At 42.8% G+C, this 23163-nt stretch overlaps 1 protein-coding gene across 1 annotated transcript; it reads right to left on the bottom strand.

Annotated features, from left to right (window-relative positions):
- Nucleotides 1–21111: 21111 nt before the first annotated feature.
- Nucleotides 21112–22800, bottom strand: LOC138972420 (uncharacterized). Its single transcript, XM_070345078.1, has 2 exons — nt 22579–22800; nt 21112–21462 (listed from the first exon to the last, which is right to left on the bottom strand). Exons 1-2 carry the CDS (start codon nt 22768–22770, stop codon nt 21247–21249), a joined length of 408 nt encoding a protein of 135 aa, XP_070201179.1. The 5' UTR covers nt 22771–22800; the 3' UTR covers nt 21112–21246.
- Nucleotides 22801–23163: the final 363 nt, after the last annotated feature.

Genomic DNA, 23163 nt, shown 5'->3' with positions numbered 1-23163 from the left:
TCAAGTAGCTGTCGAACTCACAGAATGAAACTGAACGCAATGCAACACTCGTAGCATCGTCAGTCCACCGCGCACGGCAAAGGCAGTGAAATTGACAAGAAGAGCGGGGTAGTACTTGCGCTGAGAAGGATAGCACGCTTTTCTGTACCTCTCTTCGTTTTAACTTTCTGAGCGTGTTTTTAATCCAAACATATCATATCTATATGTTTTTAGAATCAGGAACCGACAAGGAATAAGATGAAGGTGTTTTTAAATTGATTAGGACAATTTAATTTTGATAATAATTTTTATATTTTTAATTTTCAGAGCTTGTTTTTAATCCAAATATAACATATTTATATGTTTTTGGAATCAGACAATGATAAGCAATAAGATGAACGTAAATTTGGATCGTTTTATAAATTTTTTTTTTTTTTTACAATTTTCAGATTTTTAATGACTAAACTCACTCATTAGTTTTTAAGCCACCAAGCTGAAATGCAATACCAAACCCCGGCCTTCGTCGAAGATTACTTGACCAAAAGTTCAACCAATTTGGTTGAAAAATGAGAGCGTGACACTGAGTGTCGCCTCAACTTTCACGAAAAGCCGGATATGACATCATCAAAGACATTTATTGAAAAAATGAAAAAAACGTATGGGGATTTCATACCCAGGAACTCTCATGTCAAATTTCATAAAGATCGGTCCAGTAGTTTAGTCTGAATCGCTCTACACACACACACACAGACAGACAGACAGACACACACACACACACGCACATACACCACGACCCTCGTCTCGATTCCCCCCTCTACGTTAAAACATTTAGTCAAAACTTGACTAAATGTAAAAAGGACATTATGTGTTGCATCCAAAAACTATGTGATTAAAACATTATCAGAAAAGGAAGGGCAATGAAAATCCTAAAATCTCCAACTCAGTCACTTCCTGCAGATACATGGAGAGTAAAGTCCAGTCAATCAGCCACCCTCTCGGCCGGATGTTTTGGGGAGGGGGGGAACTAGAACAAAGACCTCTTTGTGGTCAGTCGGCTTTCTCAGGGCCAGCAAAGCTCGCCTCAGCAACACATGTGAAAATGATTAACTCGCTCGGTACCGTAGGTTTGCTAAGGAATAGAGACGAACTCTTATCTGCTGGCTGGCCAAAAATTGTCAGTTTAAAATGACCTACTTTCTCTGTTCAACGCACGGGCTATTCGTACTGTATCTCCTCTTGTGCACTTACAAGGCTCTTATGGAGAAAATAAGAGATACCAAAAAAGGTGTGTGTGTGTGTGTGTGTGTGCGAGTGTGTGTGCCCATAGTGTGCGCGCGCGCGTGCATGTGTGTGTGTATGTATGTTTGTGTGTCCCAGTGTGTGCACAGTGTGTGCCTGTGCGTGTGCCTGTGTGTACCGTTTGTGTGTCATTATATGTCAGTTATAATGTGTGTGTGCAGTGACGGTGTGAATGTGTGTGTGACGGTGTGTGTGTGTGTGTGTGTGTATGGTGTATGCCGGTGCAATGTGTGTGTGTGTGTATGTATATAATTATATATATATATATAATAATAATAATAATAAAGTGTATTTATATTGCGCCTATCCCTTACAAAAAACAAAAATATTTGGCTCTAAGCGCATTACAACATGTGAAGGACTTGGTACAATCAAGTCTGACAAGTACAACAGCACAATATACAGTCGGTCTCTTAGGTAAAAGCAGCTTCGACAGTTAAACACTTCTACTAAAAGATCCTCTAACAATTTACAAACATAGTTAAAGAACATCGAGTTAATAGGAATTAAAAAAAAGGTTCTTATAATAAAACTATCTAGCGAACGACGAAGAAGAAGAAGAATAAAACTATCAATGTCAATGTATAACAAGTCATTCAACGTAAATGGCCAAAGAACAACAATAAAACAATGGTGATAAAACAGTTATACTCAATGGCTAATAACGAGGCAGAGTTAAATAGTATCGACACAAGATTAAAACAAAACATATTTCTGGAGACGAATTAACAACAATAAAGCAATGGTGATAAAACAGTTTTACTCAATGGCTAATAGCGAGGCAGAATTAAATAGTATCGACACAAGATTTAAACTAAACATATTCCTGGAGACGCATTTAATAATTATACATGTATCAAATAATCAATGTACAAAATACAGCCCTCGCAAGCAACCCGCCCCCAGCCGGCCCACAGCGCGCTACGATGGCAAGCGACCCCTCTCCTTAATGTGGCAAATACTGAACAGTGCACACAACCAATTACTCGCATATACTCGTGTCGCTCACTCGCACACACACGCGCGTGCATGTGTGTGTGTGTATGTATGTTTGTGTGTCCCAGTGTGTGCACAGTGTGTGCCTGTGCGTGTGCCTGTGTGTGTGTGTGTGACCGTGCTGAGAGAGAAAGAGAGAGAGAGGAAGCCGATAATCGTCTGATTCTGCAGACTCGCCGAGAGGCGGCCGGGGTTTGGCACCAGGCTGATGAAAACGCAGAATAATCCATCAAAACAACACTCTAACATCAAGTTTTAGAAACCAGAAAAACGTATCGTAACTCCATAGGTTTTGTGGTGTTTTGCGCACTGCTGAAACGCGTTTAACACGACGTGAATCGCCGTGCGTTAACGTAGCGAAAACGTCCAAAACACAGACACCAAAACTCGATGTTTTACCGTGTTTTGCACCTCGCTAAAATCCCAGGGATTTTATTGCGTTACGGCAGTTTTTCTAACTTGATGTGAATCGCACAGGTATAATGCCACAAAATTCAGTTGATTAACTTCATGTTTCATGTTATATGCCACGTTATAGTGCCAAAACGTGACTTTTCGCCCAGTGGTAGCTCTACAACAAAACATAGCACAGTGCCCTGAGACACACAGGGTAAGAGTTAACCAATACAGCTTGCCACATGTGTCTCAGAAACTGTGTGTTGAACTGAACATCTTCAGAGCTGTGTCTGAGCAGGTAAGTCTGTTCTGTCATTATTTGTTGTTCTTTTTTTATCTCTTCTCTTTTTGTTATATTTTGTCAAGTTTTGACTAAATATTTTAACATCGAGGGGGAATCGAAACGAGGGTCGTGGTGTGTGTGCGTGCGTGCGTGCGTGTGTGTGTGTGTGTGTGTGTGTGTGTGTGTAGAGCGATTCAGACTAAACTACTGGACCGATCTTTATGAAATTTGACATGAGAGTTCCTGGGTATGAAATCCCCGAACGTTTTTTTCATTTTTTTGATAAATGTCTTTGATGACGTCATATCCGGCTTTTCGTGAAAGTTGAGGCGGCACTGTCACGCCCTCATTTTTCAACCAAATTGGTTTAAATTTTGGTCAAGTATTCTTCGACGAAGCCCGGGGTTCGGTATTGCATTTCAGCTTGGTGGCTTAAAAATTAATTAATGACTTTGGTCATTAAAAATCGGAAAATTGTAAAAAAAAATAAAAAATTATAAAACGATCCAAATTTACGTTTATCTTATTCTCCATCATTTGCTGATTCCAAAAACATATAAATATGTTATATTCGGATTAAAAACAAGCTCTCAAAATTAAATATATAAAAATTATTATCAAAATTAAATTGTCGAAATCAATTTAAAAACACTTTCATCTTATTCCTTGTCGGTTTCTGATTCCAAAAACATATAGATATGATATGTTTGGATTAAAAACACGCTCAGAAAGTTAAAACAAAGAGAGGTACAGAAAAGCGTGCTATCCTTCTTAGCGCAACTACTACCCCGCTCTTCTTGTCAATTTCACTGCCTTTGCCATGAGCGGTGGCCTGACGATGCTACGAGTAAAATGGCATTGCGTTCAGTTTCATTCTGTGAGTTCGACAGCTACTTGACTAAACATTGTATTTTCGCCTTACGCGACTTGTTGTTATATAAAGCACAGAAAAGGGTGTCACGGCCAAGTATTTTCTTATCTAACTTAAAAAATAGCGCATTCTCACACATTTCTACATCCAAAAATCTATACCATATTTTCATCTCTTCTTTTATCTTATGTGACCGCTTTTTATCTTCAATAGTTATATTATTAGCAAACACTTCCCGTAATAAAACTAATACACCACCTGATTTTCTGCGAAATTTTCCTCTATTCTTATGGAATACTATGTGTCCTGGGATGTTAATCTCATCAACATCATCAAGTTTGCTCTCACTAAAACAAATGTCATATTTGGCAATACATTTTACAAATTCAGGAAATTTTAGCTTTGAAGTGATTCCACAGACATTAAGCGCTAAGCAGGAGAGTATATCAGGATTATCCTCAATACTATATTCAGTACTAAAGGAATCTCCAATCTCACTATTAACATTGTATACATCTATTTCAACAGTAGATTTGTTACGTACATTCTCAACATCTAACGAGTCAAAATGAACATCAACATCTGACAGTACAACCACATTATCCATTTCATTCGCATTGCCAACATCCAGGGAGTCATGATGCAAAATATAAACATCAGAAACATTTGCATACACATCAACAACATCAACACCACCATCACCACCACAGTCATTCACTCTGCAGGGCCGGACCAGATGAGTTGTAAGGGGGGGGGGGGGTTCCTCCTTTTTTTTGGGGGGGGGGCAAATCAGCGAAGTGGCGAAGCCACAAGCGCACGCCTGCAAAGCAGGCGCGCGAACTAGGGGGGTCCGGGGGAATGCTCCCCCGGAAAATTTTTGAAAAACGGTTAAAATCTGTGCAATCTGGTGCATTCTGGGCCTTGTTTTGAGGGTTAAGAGCAGCATTGTTTTGGTGCTAAAACTAGTAAAAAAACCAAAAACACTCAAAGCAAGGTACATGCTTTTTCCAGGGGTGGGGTTCCGGAACTCCTGGAACCCCCCCCCCCCCCTCCCCCTGGGTCCGGCCCTGCTCTGTCTTCACCCCTCTAATCACCACCATCACCACCACTGTCATTCACTCTGTCTTCACCTCTCTCATTACCACCATCACCACCACAGTCATTCACTCTGTCTTCACCTCTCTCATCACCACCATCACCACCACAGTCATTCACTCTGTATTCACCTCTCTCATCACCACCATCACCACCACAGTCATTCACTCTATCTTCACCTCCCTTATCACCACCATCACCACCACAGTCATTCTCTCTATCTTCACCTCTCTTATCACCACCATCACCACCACAGTCATTCTCTCTATCTTCACCTCTCTTATCACCACCATCACCACCACAGTCATTCTCTCTATCTTCACCTCTCTTATCACCACCATCACCACCACAGTCATTCTCTCTATCTTCACCTCTCTTATCACCACCATCACCACCACAGTCATTCTCTCTATCTTCACCTCTCGTATCACCACCATCACCACCACAGTCATTCACTCTGTCTGCACCTCTCTCATCACCACCATCACCACCACAGTCATTCACTCTATCTTCACCTCTCTTATCACCACCATCACCACAACAGTCATTCACTCTGTCTGCACCTCTCTCATCACCACCATCACCACCACAGTCATTCACTCTATCCGACTTCACCTCTCTCAACACCACCATCACCACCACAGTCATTCACTCTGTCTGCACCTCTCTCATCACCACCATCACCACCACAGTCATTCACTCTGTCTGCACCTCTCTCATCACCACCATCACCACCACAGTCATTCACTCTGTCTGCACCTCTCATCACCACCATCACCACCACAGTCATTCACTCCGTCTTCGCCTCTCTCATCACCACCATCGCCACCACAGTCATTCACTCTGACTTCACCTCTCTTATCACCACCATCACCATCACAGTCATTCACTCTGTCTGCACCTCTCATCACCACCATCACCACCACAGTCATTCACTCTGTCTTCACCTCTCTCATCACCACCATCACCACCACAGTCATTCACTCTGTGTGCACCTCTCTCATTACCACCATCACCACCACAGTCATTCACTCTATCCGACTTCACCTCTCTCATTACCACCATCACCACCACAGTCATTCACTCTATCCGACTTCACCTCTCTCAACACCACCATCACCACCACAGTCATTCACTCTGTGTGCACCTCTCTCATTACCACCATCACCACCACAGTCATTCACTCTATCCGACTTCACCTCTCTCATTACCACCATCACCACCACAGTCATTCTCTCTATCTTCACCTCTCTTATCACCACCATCACCACCACAGTCATTCACTCTGTCTGCACCTCTCTCATCACCACCATCACCACCACAGTCATTCACTCTATCCGACTTCACCTCTCTCAACACCACCATCACCACCACAATCATTCACTCTATCCGACTTCACCTCTCTCATCACCACCATCACCACCACAGTCATTCACTATATCCGACTTCACCTCTCTCAATACCATCACCTCCACAGTCATTCACTCTATCCGACTTCACCTCTTTCATCACCACCATCACCACCACAGTCATTCTCTCTGTCTTCACCTCTCTTATCACCACCATCACCACCACAGTCATTCACTCTGTCTGCACCTCTCTCATTACCACCATCACCACCACAGTCATTCACTCTGTCTTCGCCTCTCTCATCACCACCATCACCACCACAGTCATTCACTCTATCTTCGCCTCTCTCATCACCACCATCACCACTACAGTCATTCACTCTGTCTGCACCTCTCTCATCACCACCATCACCACCACAGTCATTCACTCTATCCGACTTCACCTCTCTCAACACCACCATCACCACCACAGTCATTCACTCTATCCGACTTCACCTCTTATCACCACCATCACCACCACAGTCATTCACTCTATCCGACTTCACCTCTCTCAATACCACCATCACCACCACAGTCATTCACTCTATCCGACTTCACCTCTCTCATCACCACCATCACCACCACAGTCATTCTCTCTATCTTCACCTCTCTTATCACCACCATCACCACCACAGTCATTCACTCTGTCTGCACCTCTCTCATTACCACCATCACCACCACAGTCATTCACTCTATCCGACTTCACCTCTCTCATTACCACCATCACCACCACAGTCATTCACTCTGTCTGCACCTCTCTCATCACCACCATCACCACCACAGTCATTCACTCTATCTTCACCTCTCTCATTACCACCATCACCACCACATTCATTCACTCTGTCTGCACCTCTCTCATCACCACCATCACCACCACAGTCATTCACTCTGTCTGCACCTCTCTCATCACCACCATCACCACCACAGTCATTCACTCTGTCTGCACCTCTCATCACCACCATCACCACCACAGTCATTCACTCTGTCTTCACCTCTCTCATCACCACCATCACCACCACAGTCACTCACTCTGTCTGCACCTCTCTTATCACCACCATCACCACCACAGTCATTCACTCTGTCTGCACCTCTCATCACCACCATCACCACCACAGTCATTCACTCTGTCTTCACCTCTCTCATCACCACCATCACCACCACAGTCATTCACTCTGTGTGCACCTCTCTCATTACCACCATCACCACCACAGTCATTCACTCTATCCGACTTCACCTCTCTCATTACCACCATCACCACCACAGTCATTCACTCTATCCGACTTCACCTCTCTCAACACCACCATCACCACCACAGTCATTCACTCTGTGTGCACCTCTCTCATTACCACCATCACCACCACAGTCATTCACTCTATCCGACTTCACCTCTCTCATTACCACCATCACCACCACAGTCATTCTCTCTATCTTCACCTCTCTTATCACCACCATCACCACCACAGTCATTCACTCTGTCTGCACCTCTCTCATCACCACCATCACCACCACAGTCATTCACTCTATCCGACTTCACCTCTCTCAACACCACCATCACCACCACAATCATTCACTCTATCCGACTTCACCTCTCTCATCACCACCATCACCACCACAGTCATTCACTATATCCGACTTCACCTCTCTCAATACCATCACCTCCACAGTCATTCACTCTATCCGACTTCACCTCTTTCATCACCACCATCACCACCACAGTCATTCTCTCTGTCTTCACCTCTCTTATCACCACCATCACCACCACAGTCATTCACTCTGTCTGCACCTCTCTCATTACCACCATCACCACCACAGTCATTCACTCTGTCTTCGCCTCTCTCATCACCACCATCACCACCACAGTCATTCACTCTATCTTCACCTCTCTCATCACCACCATCACCACCACAGTCATTCACTCTGTCTTCGCCTCTCTCATCACCACCATCACCACCACAGTCATTCACTCTATCCGACTTCACCTCTCTCAACACCACCATCACCACCACAGTCATTCACTCTATCCGACTTCACCTCTTATCACCACCATCACCACCACAGTCATTCACTCTATCCGACTTCACCTCTCTCAATACCACCATCACCACCACAGTCATTCACTCTATCCGACTTCACCTCTCTCATCACCACCATCACCACCACAGTCATTCTCTCTATCTTCACCTCTCTTATCACCACCATCACCACCACAGTCATTCACTCTGTCTGCACCTCTCTCATTACCACCATCACCACCACAGTCATTCACTCTATCCGACTTCACCTCTCTCATTACCACCATCACCACCACAGTCATTCACTCTGTCTGCACCTCTCTCATCACCACCATCACCACCACAGTCATTCACTCTATCTTCACCTCTCTCATTACCACCATCACCACCACATTCATTCACTCTGTCTGCACCTCTCTCATCACCACCATCACCACCACAGTCATTCACTCTATCTTCACCTCTCTCATTACCACCATCACCACCACAGTCATTCACTCTGTCTGCACCTCTCTCATCACCACTATCACCACCACAGTCATTCACTCTATCCGACTTCACCTCTCTCATTACCACCATCACCACCACAATCATTCACTCTATCCGACTTCACCTCTCTCATCACCACCATCACCACCACAGTCATTCTCTCTATCGATGGGCTAAAACCAGAACCAATTACCTCAAAATAACCTGTTTTGCAACTTTATAGTTATTTGACTGATGGTAACATGATTCTCACTTTCTGTAAAGGATTCTTGAAAATCTTGCATAATTGCGTATTTATAAGTCATAATTTGTTCTGGCTCCAAGCATTTCTCCTGCTCATCTTGGAAGCAGAACCCTCTAACTCCATCCAGGTTGGAAGCAGAACGTGCTAAGTTCAGTTTAGTCTGTTCTGCTACTGAGGCCTGTGGGGAAAGGGGAGTGTTTCACTGCGAGCCAGATGCAGCCATCGTCACCTGACCTCTTCTGCTTGCTGTGACACAGTCATTTTTCCTGTTTTCAGCGCAGCCAGATAAGCGCACATTAGCGGTAGTGGTATCTGGTCTTGACCCTTTCTGTGTGGTGTAGGATTTCCTCCAGCACACAGAATAGTGTAACTAGCAGTAGTAGAGTCTGCTGTCGACAGAAAAAGGAATTTGATAGACTGTGGGAACTAAAACAGGTCAGTGACACCTGTCAAGTGTCAGTATCCGAATTCCTGACTCCGGATGTACAGGGTTTAAACACAATTAACTTTCCTGTGATAAAGAGTGAATGAAGAATGAATTGGGAAAGATGCAGTCCCTTGATATTGAGGGAGGAGGGTGGTAATAAGGGGGTTGGGGCCGGGGAGGGGGGTTGGTGGTAAAGTGGGTGCAAGGGGGTGGGGTGGGGTGGGGGGGGGGTGTGCTAAACTGACAAAAGGATGGTCCACTTTCTGAAAACACTTGAACAGAGAACAGCTCTCTGCCATGTTTACATCTGCTGCACAGTCAATTTGGCTGTTGCTCGAGTCAGGACACAGATTCAAGTGAGTATCTTCATGTATTATGTTTTTTCCCCATTTGAACAGACCATAAAAGCTGAAATTCAGATTCCTTTTTTAAATATATAGGGGATTAACCTTCTGATTCAGTCTAAATCCTGTATCTGCAAACTGATTCCTAGCTTTTTGTGTTTTGTTTTCCTAATTGTAAAACACAGGCAGGTAAATGTGTTTGTTTCAGCGTGAATGTTCTTGCGCGCGTGTGTGTTTGTTTGTGTCAGTGTGTGTTTGTGTGTGACGGTGTGTGCATGTGCTCATGCCTTAATGTTGTAGTGTATCCATGCAGCTCTTTAGTGTTTATTAAAAAATTGAAAAAATGTAAGTGAGTGTTTACAGTATTTGTGTATGCTAGTAAAGATGGATAGATGAATGATTTGGTTGATGGATTTTGTCAGTTTAATTGACTCTAATATATTTTGTTATTCAGAGGTTATCACAATGTCAAACTGATGAGCATGAGCGGTCAGAGTGTAATCAAGTACTAATGTTTCATTTGTTTGTGTGAATAGAAACACGAAAACTATCTAAAGTTTTAACGCAGAAGCGATAATACGGAGACAATTACCTTTGTTTTAATTATCGGTTAATAATTTTAAAATAGAAGTACATGTAGTAATTGCCTGTTCAAAGGAGATAACATTCATAGTATCCATGTCTTTTGCAGACGCTGTTTGAAAGGAGATGAATCAGGCCGTCCAGGCAAGTAAGAAGCACCATGCATTTCAGGAGACTGTCCTTCGGATTCACGGATTACGGTTGCATAATCTCCTTTCTGCCAATGCTAAAAGTGAAACATGATGACTTTGATGCGTCTCCATTGGCAAAATCTACCCCAACATATGACGATTGTGCTGTTTCTTCAATCGAAGATCCTTTTGAGAACATGGTGAATGGGGGTTATCCTCCTGTTCGAGTCATGCATCAACTCCAATACTTGCTGATTGTGATTCCACCCCTCAAAAATGAATCAAGCTACCCAACTCCTGTACATCTTTCTCCTGTGTGTGCTTCCACAGTTTCTGTTACCCTGTAGGTGTATTCACATCAGCTTGTAGTATATATGTCAGACACTGCTCCTTAAGGTGTAACTACCACAGCATCTCTTCCATCTGTTTATGGAACCCCAACAAAGAAAATTCTGTCATCGATGAAGGAAGCATCCTATGTGACACCTCATGAGAAGAAGTTCAGCCGAACTTAAAGACTCTGCAACCCGGGACTACGGGAAAAGGTGTGTTCGAAAAGCGAAGACACTCAGAGATGAATGTTACACAGGAATAACTGGTCAAACGGCTAAGACAAAAGCAGTACAGGAGGTCGACTGTTAAAAGTGCAAAATGTGTATTATTTATTTCGACCTTTCTGCACAACATTTTTGTGAAGAGGAAAGTACAACAAAAGGTAAGAATGCCTATTTGTTTTCTTGATAATGAACAGAGCATGCAGTCAGGATCTAAAGCTCGTGATTTTGTTACCATTTGCATTGTGTGGTTAAAATGCGCCTTCAGCCTTGTGTTTATTTGTTTGTTTGCTTGCTTGTTTGCTGCTTTGTTCGTTTGGTTTGTTGTTAGTGTTATTGGGTTTGTAGTTTTTGTGCGTAACGCAAAACGATATGAGCTGATACAACATAAGATTACCGTTGGGATTTCTTGAAAAACACAATAAAAAAAAAGTGTAATGATTTCAGAGAGAGTTTTGTGTGTGTGTTGTGGTTTTTTTTCGCTATGAAAAGTACCGGCAATTTAATTTTTATTTATGCGTGTTGCGTTCATTAGGCCACACAATGAATGAATACATGAGTCCTTGATGATATTTTTGCAAGTGACTTGACATTTGTTTGTTTATGACGGTAATAAACTTTGAAAAACGATTTGAACTAATGTGCAGTATAAGCTTTGCTTGGAAGCAGAACATGCTATGTGTGAGGAGGCTGCTTCTGACTGCTGTAGCACAGGCCACAGTGGGGTCTGTGTGGAAGTCAGAAGCAGCTATGATGCACTGGGCTTTTCTAGCTCCAGAACTGAGAAAAGAGCAGGAGTGTATTCTGGAAGCAGAACAAATTATACCTTTTTTGCATATGAAAAAGTTGTTCAATTAAATTGATTACTAGTGTGCATGACCAGTGTTTCCTCTAAGTCAAGTGTGTAAAATATGAGGGCTACAATCCTGTGTTTACTATTTTTTATAAGGGGTTGAAATCTTCAAGTGGCCATTTCTCAAAATGGTGGAAATCCAGTTAGATGGTTCTGGTTTTAACCCATCGCTATCTTCACCTCTCTTATCACCACCATCACCACCACATTCATTCACTCTGTCTGCACCTCTCTCATCACCACCATCACCACCACAGTCATTCACTCTATCCGACCTCACCTCTCTCAACACCACCATCACCACCACAGTCATTCACTCTATCCGACTTCACCTCTCTCATTACCACCATCACCACTACAGTCATTCACTCTGTGTGCACCTCTCTCATCACCACCATAACCACCACAGTCATTCACTCTATTCGACTTCACCTCTCTCATTACCACCATCACCACTACAGTCATTCACTCTGTGTGCACCTCTCTCATCACCACCATCACCACCACAGTCATTCACTCTATCCGACTTCACCTCTCTCAACACCACCATCACCACCACAGTCATTCACTCTATCCGACTTCACCTCTCTCATCACCACCATCACCACCACAGTCATTCACTCTATCCGACTTCACCTCTCTCAACACCACCATCACCACCACAGTCATTCACTCTATCCGACTTCACCTCTCTCATCACCACCATCACCACCACAGTCATTCACTCTATCCGACTTCACCTCTCTCAACACCACCATCACCACCACAGTCATTCACTCTATCCGACTTCACCTCTCTCATCACCACCATCACCACCACAGTCATTCACTCTGTCTGCACCTCTCTCATCACCACCATCACCACCACAGTCATTCACTCTATCCGACTTCACCTCTCTCAACACCACCATCACCACCACAGTCATTCACTCTATCCGACTTCACCTCTCTCAACACCACCATCACCACCACAGTCATTCACTCTATCCGACTTCACCTCTCTCAACACCACCATCACCACCACAGTCATTCACTCTATCCGACTTCACCTCTCTCATCACCACCATCACCACCACAGTCATTCACTCTATCCGACTTCACCTCTCTCAACACCACCATCACCACCACAGTCATTCACTCTATCCGACTTCACCTCTCTCATCACCACCATCACCACCACAGTCATTCACTCTGTCTGCACCTCTCTCATCACCACCATCACCACCACAGTCATTCACTCTATCCGACTTCACCTCTCTCAACACCACCATCACCACCACAGTCATTCACTCTATCCGACTTCACCTCTCTCATTACCACCATCACCACTACAGTCATTCACTCTGTGTGCACCTTTTTCATCACCACCATCACCACCACAGTCATTCACTCTATCCGACTTCACCTCTCTCATTACCACCATCACCACTACAGTCATTCACTCTGTGTGCACCTCTCTCATCACCACCATCACCACCACAGTCATTCACTCTATCCGACTTTACCTCTCTCATCACCACCATCACCACCACAGTCATTCACTCTATCCGACTTCACCTCTCTCATAACCACCATCACCACCACAGTCATTCACTCTGTCTTCACCTCTCTCATCACCACCATCACCACCCCAGTCATTCACTCTGTCTTCACCTCTCTCATTACCACCATCACCATCACAGTCCTTCACCACTCTGTCTTCACCTCCCTCTTCACCACCATCACCATCACAGTCATTCACTCTGTCTTCGCCTCTCTCATCACCACCATCACCACCACAGTCATTCACTCTATCTTCGCCTCTCTCATCACCACTATCACCACCACAGTCATTCACTTTATCTTCACCTCTCTCATTACCACCATCACCACCACAGTCATTCACTCTGTCTTCGCCTCTCTCATCATTACCACAGTCATTCACTCTATCTTCACCTCTCTCATTACCACCATCACCACCACAGTCATTCACTCTGTCAGTCTTCGCCTCTCTCATCACCACCATCACCACCACAGTCATTCACTCTGTCAGTCTTCGCCTCTCTCATCACCACCATCGCCACCACAGTCATTCACTCTGTCAGTCTTCGCCTCTCTCATCACCACCATCGCCACCACAGTTATTCACTTTGTCTTCACCTCTCTTATCACCATCATCACCATCACAGTCCTTCACCGCTCTGTCGTCACCTCCCTCTTCACCACCATCACCATCACAGTCCTCCACCATTCTGTTTTTAACAATCAGCGAAAGGACTTGACCGGTCTCCAAACCCAAAACAAACTCACTCTAGCTGACGGTGCCAAACAAGGTGGCGCAGATATTCTTACAGACCCACTGACAGCATGCTGGCAACCAAGCAGTGTCTAACATACACGTAGAAAACAAATAGTGAACGTTGCTTGTTGTGTCTCTGCAGGGTCAGTGAAGTGTTGCCCTCTCAGGCAAAACGGCGGCTGGTTCTTTTTGCACTGCCCAAAGGCACGGGGTGCATGGAAACACAAAATACGCCTTGGACTCTTTGTGCCCGTGTAGGAATAAATGCAGTTTCTTTAGCTGTGTAAGCTTTCTTCTTTGTTTGGATTATACGTCAACCGCTGAAGGAAGAATTAACCTGAATGTCTTGTAACGACAATCACAATATTCAAATGCTCATCTATTTTTTATTCTGTGTGTGGAACCTTTGTGCTTTCAATTTACGCAGCCCCCATTTGATACTATATTTAGTGGGTGTAAGTTTTGTTACGAGTTGTTAACGGATAAAGTATAAAGTTTTACCAAAACTGCCGACCTGCCAGTTTTCAACTAATCGAAAAACAAACAAACAACTCACTAGTGGTCATTGTGATATGAGTTCTCAAAATCTGTCTTGGTCCATTTAAAGATTTTTTTTGGTTTTCAGTTTGTGTGACAAGCCAGCACGGATACACCAGGCGTGTATATTATACCCCCATTCCACACATCCGTTCTAGGTCCCGTTCCCGTAGCGACCAAGAAACGGCACGGGAATGGGAAGGATCGGGAGGGGACCTTAATGTAACGCCAATGGACGTTAACGGAACTCCTTTGAACGGTAGGAACGGTTGGGACGGGTGAGTTCGGGCTGCATGTTCAACATTTTAGCCATTCCCCGCCCGTTCCAAACTTGAACGGTAATATAATGGAAACTTAACACATCGGCAGTGGAACTCATGGATCGATAATGGAACTTAACGCAATGGTAACGCAATTTTGATAATAATGTTTATATATTTAATTTTCAGAGCTTGTTTTTAATCCGAATATAACATATTTATATGTTTTTGGAATCAGCAAATGATGGAAAATAAGATAAACGTAAATTGGGATCGTTTTATAAATTTTTATTTTTTTTTACAATTTTCAGATTTTTAATGACCAAAGTCATTAATTAATTTTTAAGCCACCAAGCTGAAATGCAATAACGAAGTCCGGGCTTCGTCGAAGATTACTTGACCAAAATTTCAACCAATTTGGTTAAAAAATGAGGGCGTGACAGTGCCGCCTCAACTTTCACGAAAAGCCGGATATGACGTCATCAAAGACATTTATCAAAAAAATGGGAAAAAAAGTTCGGGGATTTCATACCCAGGAACTCTCATGTCAAATTTCATAAAGATCGGTCCAGTAGTTTAGTCTGAATCGCTCTACACACACACACACACACACACACACACGCACGCACACACGCACATACACCACGACCCTCGTTTCGATTCCCCCTCGATGTTAAAATATTTAGTCAAAACTTGACTAAATATAAAAATACACACACAAAAACACAGAGGAAGTAAAACGTCAGACAGAAGGAAACACTGTCGGGAACAAGAACAGAAAATTAACAGAATGAAACAAAGACAGAAACAAACAAGTCGCGTAAGGCGAAAATACAACATTTAGTCAAGCTGTCGAACTCACAGAATGAAACTGAACGCAATGCAATTTTTCAGCAAGACCGTATACTAGTAGCATCGTCAGTCCACCGTTTGTGGCAAAGGCAGTGAAATTGACAAGAAGAGCGGGGTAGTAGTTGCACTGAGAAGGATAGCATGCTTTTCTGTACCTCCCTTCGTTTTAACTTTCTGAGCGTGTTTTTAATCCAAACATATCATATCTATATGTTTTTGGAATGAGGAACCGACAAGGAATAAGATGAAAGTGTTTTTAAATTGATTTGAAGAATTTAATTTTGATAATAATTTTTATATTTTTAATTTTCAGAGCTTGTTTTTAATCCAAATATAACATATTTATATGTTTTTGGAATCAGAAAATAACGGAGAATAAGATGAACGTAAATTTGGATCGTTTTATAAAAATTTTTTTTTTTTACAATTTTCAGATTTTTAATGACCAAAGTCATTAATTAATTTTTAAGCTACCAAGCTGAAATGCAATACCGAAGTCCGGGCTTTGTCGAAGATTACTTGACCAAAATTTCAACTAATTTGGTTGAAAAATGAGAGCGTGACAGTGCCGCCTCAACTTTTACGAAAAGCCAGATATGACGTCATCAAAGACATTTATAAAAAAAAAATGAGAAAAACGTATGGGGATATCATACTCAGAAACTATCATGTCAAATTTCATAAAGATCGGTCCAGTAGTTTGGTCTGAATCGCTCTACACGCACGCACGCACGCACACACGCACACACACATACACACACACACACACACACACACACACCACGACCCTCGTTTCGATTCCCCCTCTATGTTAAAACATTTAGTCAAAACTTGACTAAATGTAAAAAACGAACGTGACAATTTCTTAAGTGCTGGAAGCACAATGATCAGAATACGCGGAATGACATAACATAATATTTTCAATGAAAGAAAGGTTTATGAGAGGTTATGGGGTAGCCAGTTCAGTTGCCAGAAGCTTGTTTTAAGAGAGATTTACAACATAAGAGTTAAGAGAACCAAAGATGTGTAAACAAAACTGACATCTGTGAAGCAAGCCATTGATATTGATGTGCACATAACTGAACGCAGATGTGTTTGTTGTTGTTGTTTTATTGTTGACGTTGCAAATATGTCAAGCCTAAGACATATTACCCTAGATTTGTGCGATTTTGTCACGTGTAATTGTGTGCACAAAGTATCACACCTGTCCTGAACAACCTTTTTTTCTTCTAAGCTTGGCCAAAAAATTATTGCAACAATGTTCGCACGTTTAAAAAAAGCGTTAACCAAAATCCATTTTAATTGAACTTTATATGCTGGAAAAAGTCATTATGTCTACTGTTCATATCATTTGTTCGATCTGCATCCTGTGGCAGCCTGTCAAACAAGGTCACACCTAAAATCGACCTGACAAAAACCAATTTTTAAAATCTGCAAAAAAATCAGAATGTGCACTTACCAAACACTTCTGACTACCATTGGAAAGGCCATTCCATTTCTTGTTCAGAGCAGTTTGTTTCATGCACCTTACGTCTTTAGTATTTGTGTAGCTTTTTGTCAACCATTTCAGAGGCCAAAAAAGGCACGTTTTGCGGTCATTTTTGAGGGGGTCCTCCACTGAGAGAGCCACACCTGCTCAAGTTCTCAATGAATTATTTTTAACAATTATTGTAGTAATCGAAACTTTTGAACCTACCGGAGGTCCCGGATGTTTGACCTGCAGGGGAACTTCCTGAAATTAAAATTAAAAAAACGCTGGCGCTGGACCCGAGTACTCTTCAGACTGGCTCGCTCCCCCAGTATGAAAGTTGTTGTCTTGTGCACGTTTAAGACCAAATGATTGCTCTGTGTGAATTACAGGCATTCCCTTTGCTATATACATACATTGCATGCGAGGATGTGCGTGGTGACTGGCCTTTCTCTTTTATTTGATCACAGTTAAAAAGCACACACACACATTCACACACACACACACTCTCTCTCCCTCACTCACTCTCTCTCTCCCTCTCTCTTTCTTACACACACACACACACACACACACACACACACACACACACACACACACACACACACACACACACGAGTACAGACTCATGCACGCGCACGCAAACACACACACACACACACACACAAACAGTAACACTAACACATGTGCACAAAATGAACACACACACAAACACCGCGCGAGAGAAAAAGACTACAGGGATGATGCATTAATTGACGTCAAAGACTTTCGACCGTGACATAATCTTTTTATGACGCTATATTTCTCGTCACTGTGTGACGCGTTCGGCTGTTGTATCAGACTGCCTGGCTGGCTGTGGCTCCGCGAATTCCTCCCACCACTAAGTCGGTTTTTTGTGGTTTATTTCGCATTTAGGTCCCAGGTAACATTATGAAGTTTTAATACGATCAATCGGACCTATTATTAAGTTAGTGTATATCAACTTTTGAACGAACAGTTTCCCAGCAATAAGCTGTTAAGTCGAGACACACACACACACAATTAAAGTCTGCTGGACCCTAGTACTAGCGTACTCGGGGATAAAACATTAAACAAGATGTGACTCTCTCTCTCTCTCTCTCTCTCTCTCTCTCTCTCTCTCTCTCTCTCTCTCTCTCTCTCTCTCTCTCTCACTTTCTCTGTTACTCTGTGTCCTGCTTGTGCGTGCATTGTGTGTGCGTGTCACACACACACACACACTCACACACACACACACACACACACACACACACACACACACACACACACACACACACACACACAGTGACACACACATTCAGAGGCAGGAGCTTAGGCAGGCATACCCAGTACAGCACACAAACCCATCTTACCGATTGGCATGTGTATTTCTACATCATTTTATACCTTCATCTTTTGGGGGGTCCTCTGGTTCATCTGTAGTTACAGGGCCCACTAGTTCTGACATAGGAACAAAGCCCTCACATGCCACCGTCATATGTGCATCCTGATTATATTCTGCGCACAAAACGTCAACAATTGTTTTCAACTGATGTACACATTTACATAACTTTGACAAGAATGATGATGATGATGATGGCGATCAACACACACACACACACACACACACACACACACACACACACACACACACACACACACACACACACACCACGCACACACACACAACACACACACACACACACACACACACACACACACACACACACACACACACACACACTTTTTAAGATTTTAGACTTCCGGTTCTAAAATGGCGAAAGCCAGACGCATCCCCTGTGAAGTGATGATTCAAAAGTGAAAAAATGAGTCATTCGAGAGGATCAAGGAAAAAGAAGAGATCAGAAAAGCGATTTTATGCTGTAAGCAGTGGAAGGACTGTTGGAATATTTGATACATGGAACGAGGCGTCGAAGTCAGTGACGGCATTCCCAAAGACAACTCATCGTTGTTACCAGTCGTTGGCCGCAGCAAAATGCGCGATGCGGCAGGCTGGAATTGAGAATCCAGTTATATTCAAAGGTTCTTCAAATGAGCATCAGAACTTTGAAGGAGAGGATGAAACTAGAGTAGGTGTGGAGGATGAATTTCAAGATGAAACAGCAGAAAACCGAAGCGAAACCACGGTTGAAGAAGGACATGACGACACGATTCCCTTGACAACCCAAGAACAAAGATTCCAGAATTGTCAAGAGGATGATGAAACACTCGTGAAAACACTGATCAACGGTGAAAAAACTGAGGAAATATCTAAACAAAGAAAACTTACATGTTCTTCATGCAAAAGCAAGATTCCATGGATGCACACCAAGTTACCAGTGTATCAGCTGTGCTTATTCGTAAGAACACAGAGAAAGTTCACCTGCGAGGATTGTGCACAAGCGATGTTGGACGAAAAGATTGTGGAGGACGTCAGTGAAATCCTCACCGAAGAAGAAGAATCTCTTGATGACAACCATGCGATTAAAAACAACAATGTCATCCTGCTACATGAGTTGCAGCTCTTGAAACTGGAACAGTCTGAGGGCAAGAGAATGATACAGAACATGGAGAACGCGATTCTCAACTTGGCCGAACAAATCCAGCTGACAAATAGAAGTCACAAAGAAGAGATCAAGGAACTGACTGACATGTTGTCGACACACCCCAAGACGAGACAACAAGATGTGACAACTCAAACGACGTATTCGGATATCCTTACGTACATCACACCCGTAAAAGAACAACTACATGAGAAAAAACAGAAGGTTCCAAAGACCACGTGCCAACCTCAAAAGAATGGAAGCACGAACCATGACATCAGCATCGAAATGACACCAGAAAAGTCGTGCACAAAACCAATGACGTCATCAGGAATAGAAGTGAATAAAAGGGTTGATCAAGTCAGAGATATAACATCGAAATCGCCATACGAGAAGATGGAAAACAAAGACCACGAAGCCGAAAAGGCAATGACGTCAACAACATCGAACAATCTGACGTCATCAAGAAGTCCTCGTGTAAAAAAGAAAAACAAAAGCACGATCAGCGTGTTGAAAAGACATCGCCGTGAAGATTCTTTTGTCTTTGTTGATTCAACAGCGAGTGAGTCCAATTCAGATGAAGATCAGGAAGACGTTGTGTTTGAAAACATGTCGCGGCAAGAGCACAGAGAGGAAGAAAACTCTCTACCAACAGTCTACCTCATTCATGACAGTGTACTGAAACATGTCGATCCAGGCCGAATGCAAAAAACGTACGGTCTGAAAATAGTAAAAACAAACATGTAGTGAACATCAAGGATTGCCAAGAAACACTGGAGAACATTCACAAAACTCCAGATGCAATTATGTTTCATGTAAATATAACATATTTATATGTTTTTTGAATCAGAAAATGATGGAAAATAAGATGAACGTAAATTTGGATCGTTTTATGATTTTAATTTTTTTTTACAATTTTCAAATTTTTAATGACCAAAGTCATTAATTAATTTTTAAGCCACCAAGCTGAAATGCAATACCGAAGTCCGGGCTTTGTCGAAGATTACTTGACCAAAATTTCAACTAATTTGGTTGAAAAATGAGGGCGTGACAGTGCCGCCTTAACTTTCACCAAAAACCGGATATGATGAAATCACAGACATTTATCAAAACAATGAGAAAACATTTCTAGGGATATCATACCCAGGAACTATCATGTTAAGTTTCATGAAGATCGGTCAAGCAGTTTTCTCGGAATCGCTTTACACACACACACACACACACACAGACAGACACACACACACAAACACACACACACACACACACACACACACACACACACACACACACACACACACACACACACACGCACATACACCGCGACCCTCGTTTCGATTCCCCCTCTATGTTAAAACATTTAGTCAAAACTTGACTAAATGTAAAAAGAACAGAGACAAAACGAGCAGTCACTTTGTTCGACTTCAATCCAGACGGCCGTGGGGAAGTGGCTTGTGTCCACTGAGGTCAGCGTCAGGACCACCTCCTTGTCTTTGGACCCTTTCTGCAGCTGGTGAAAGCCGTACAGCGCTTTCTTCCCTTCACACTTGAGGTCTCTGCTTCCTGAGTCTGGAGGTTCTTTGCTCTCAATCTGCAGCCACAGAACAATACAATACTAAAGACAATACCTAAAGCCTGCCCTTAACTGGGCCAAGTTGATCACGCCAACTATACTTTGCCAAGCTGGCCGCACAAAGCTTTAGCACTGAGTTTTCGGTCTACGCGTAGCCGACTTCGGGCTCAATTATAAGGACCGCCTTAAAGGTTACTTCTTTGCTGATGACATGGTTGCATTTTATCCATGTGGAGACTGTGCTTTCAGAATTGTATCATTTGCCTTGAGAATATCCTTTGTGTTCTTAAAGGCCCATTCCGTCTCACATAAAGTTTACAGAAGGATGACATCTTTCCACTAAAACACCAATGCTAACCTGATGGAACACTCTTGCAATGGAATTTAATAACATTAAATGACACTTACTGTTACAGATCACTTGAATGGCTATTTACTATTCAGAACGCGAAAACCACACAACAGTTCTCATGGTTTATTGTATACATCCACGCAGAATAAATTTGTTATGTTTGCTCTGGGTGTTCCCCTAGGGGTAACCGTTCAAACGAAAGGGTGTTTGTGCTGTATGTAAAAATCTGGCGGTGTCTATGATCAGATACGGATGGTTTACGGGAGGCTGAGTGTGCGCACTGTTGAGACATGGAGTTAATGACAAATGAGCCATCAGTGGGGAAGTAAATCTGCATGTATCTTGAGCAAAATATGGATTTTTCAAGTGCTAACTACTGAAAAAAATGAAAGCCAAGGTTTTAGACTTGCATTTAAGTCTTATCTGCTATATATTATGTGATGTATATCCCACAATAATAACTGAGATTATAGCCATATGCTTTGACAATCATATCAGACTTTTAATTGTCTTCTAATAATGAACACAGAACAAAAATTAAAACACGCATGCAAGTGGTCAGATATATGCACACACACACACACACACACACACACACACACACACACATACACACACACACACACATACACACACACACACACACACACACACACACCTGCACGCATGCATGTATGCTTGCACACACACACACACACACACACACACACACAGGCAAGCACACACACACTCACAAACACACACACATGCTGAAAGCCACAGGAACATGACAATCCATGTACCTTGAGCCCAGAAGGTCCACAGCGTTGACCGTTGTCTTTAACATTCTGCAGCCTGACGTCCAAAGCCTTTACATCCATCTCAGCATTGGGCGTGATGACACAGCGACAGAAGGACGCTTGGCTGGGTATGTCTGCAGTGCCCTGCAGCGTGAGGTAGACCCTGAAGCCCTCTACTGTCATGTTGGCACACATGTTGACCACAGTGTCCTTTTTGTTGTCTGGGTCGGCTGAAACAGCAAGCCGGGGCAAATCACTCAACATACCCTCTTCCTGCTCATACACACCATCGTGTAAATCACTATAGATCCATCCAGGCAAATGTCAGATGCATAATTTGCTTAATAAATGTTCTCAGCAATGCATTGTAGTGCATCACTCCTGCATTGACAATGATAAAAAATCGCGGTTGTATAAATTTGCTTGCTTTCTTTCTTTCTTTATTTGGTGTTTAACGTCGTTTTCAACCACGAAGGTTATATCGCGACGGAGAAAGGAGGGAGAAGGGATAGAGCCTATTGTCAATTGTTTCTTGTTCACAAAAGCACTAATCAAAAATTTGCTCCAGGGGCTTGCAACGTAGTACAA

Source organism: Littorina saxatilis, linkage group LG8, assembly GCF_037325665.1.
Source record: "Littorina saxatilis isolate snail1 linkage group LG8, US_GU_Lsax_2.0, whole genome shotgun sequence".
Classification (NCBI taxonomy): domain Eukaryota; kingdom Metazoa; phylum Mollusca; class Gastropoda; order Littorinimorpha; family Littorinidae; genus Littorina; species Littorina saxatilis.
This window is presented reverse-complemented; position numbering and strand designations above follow the sequence as displayed.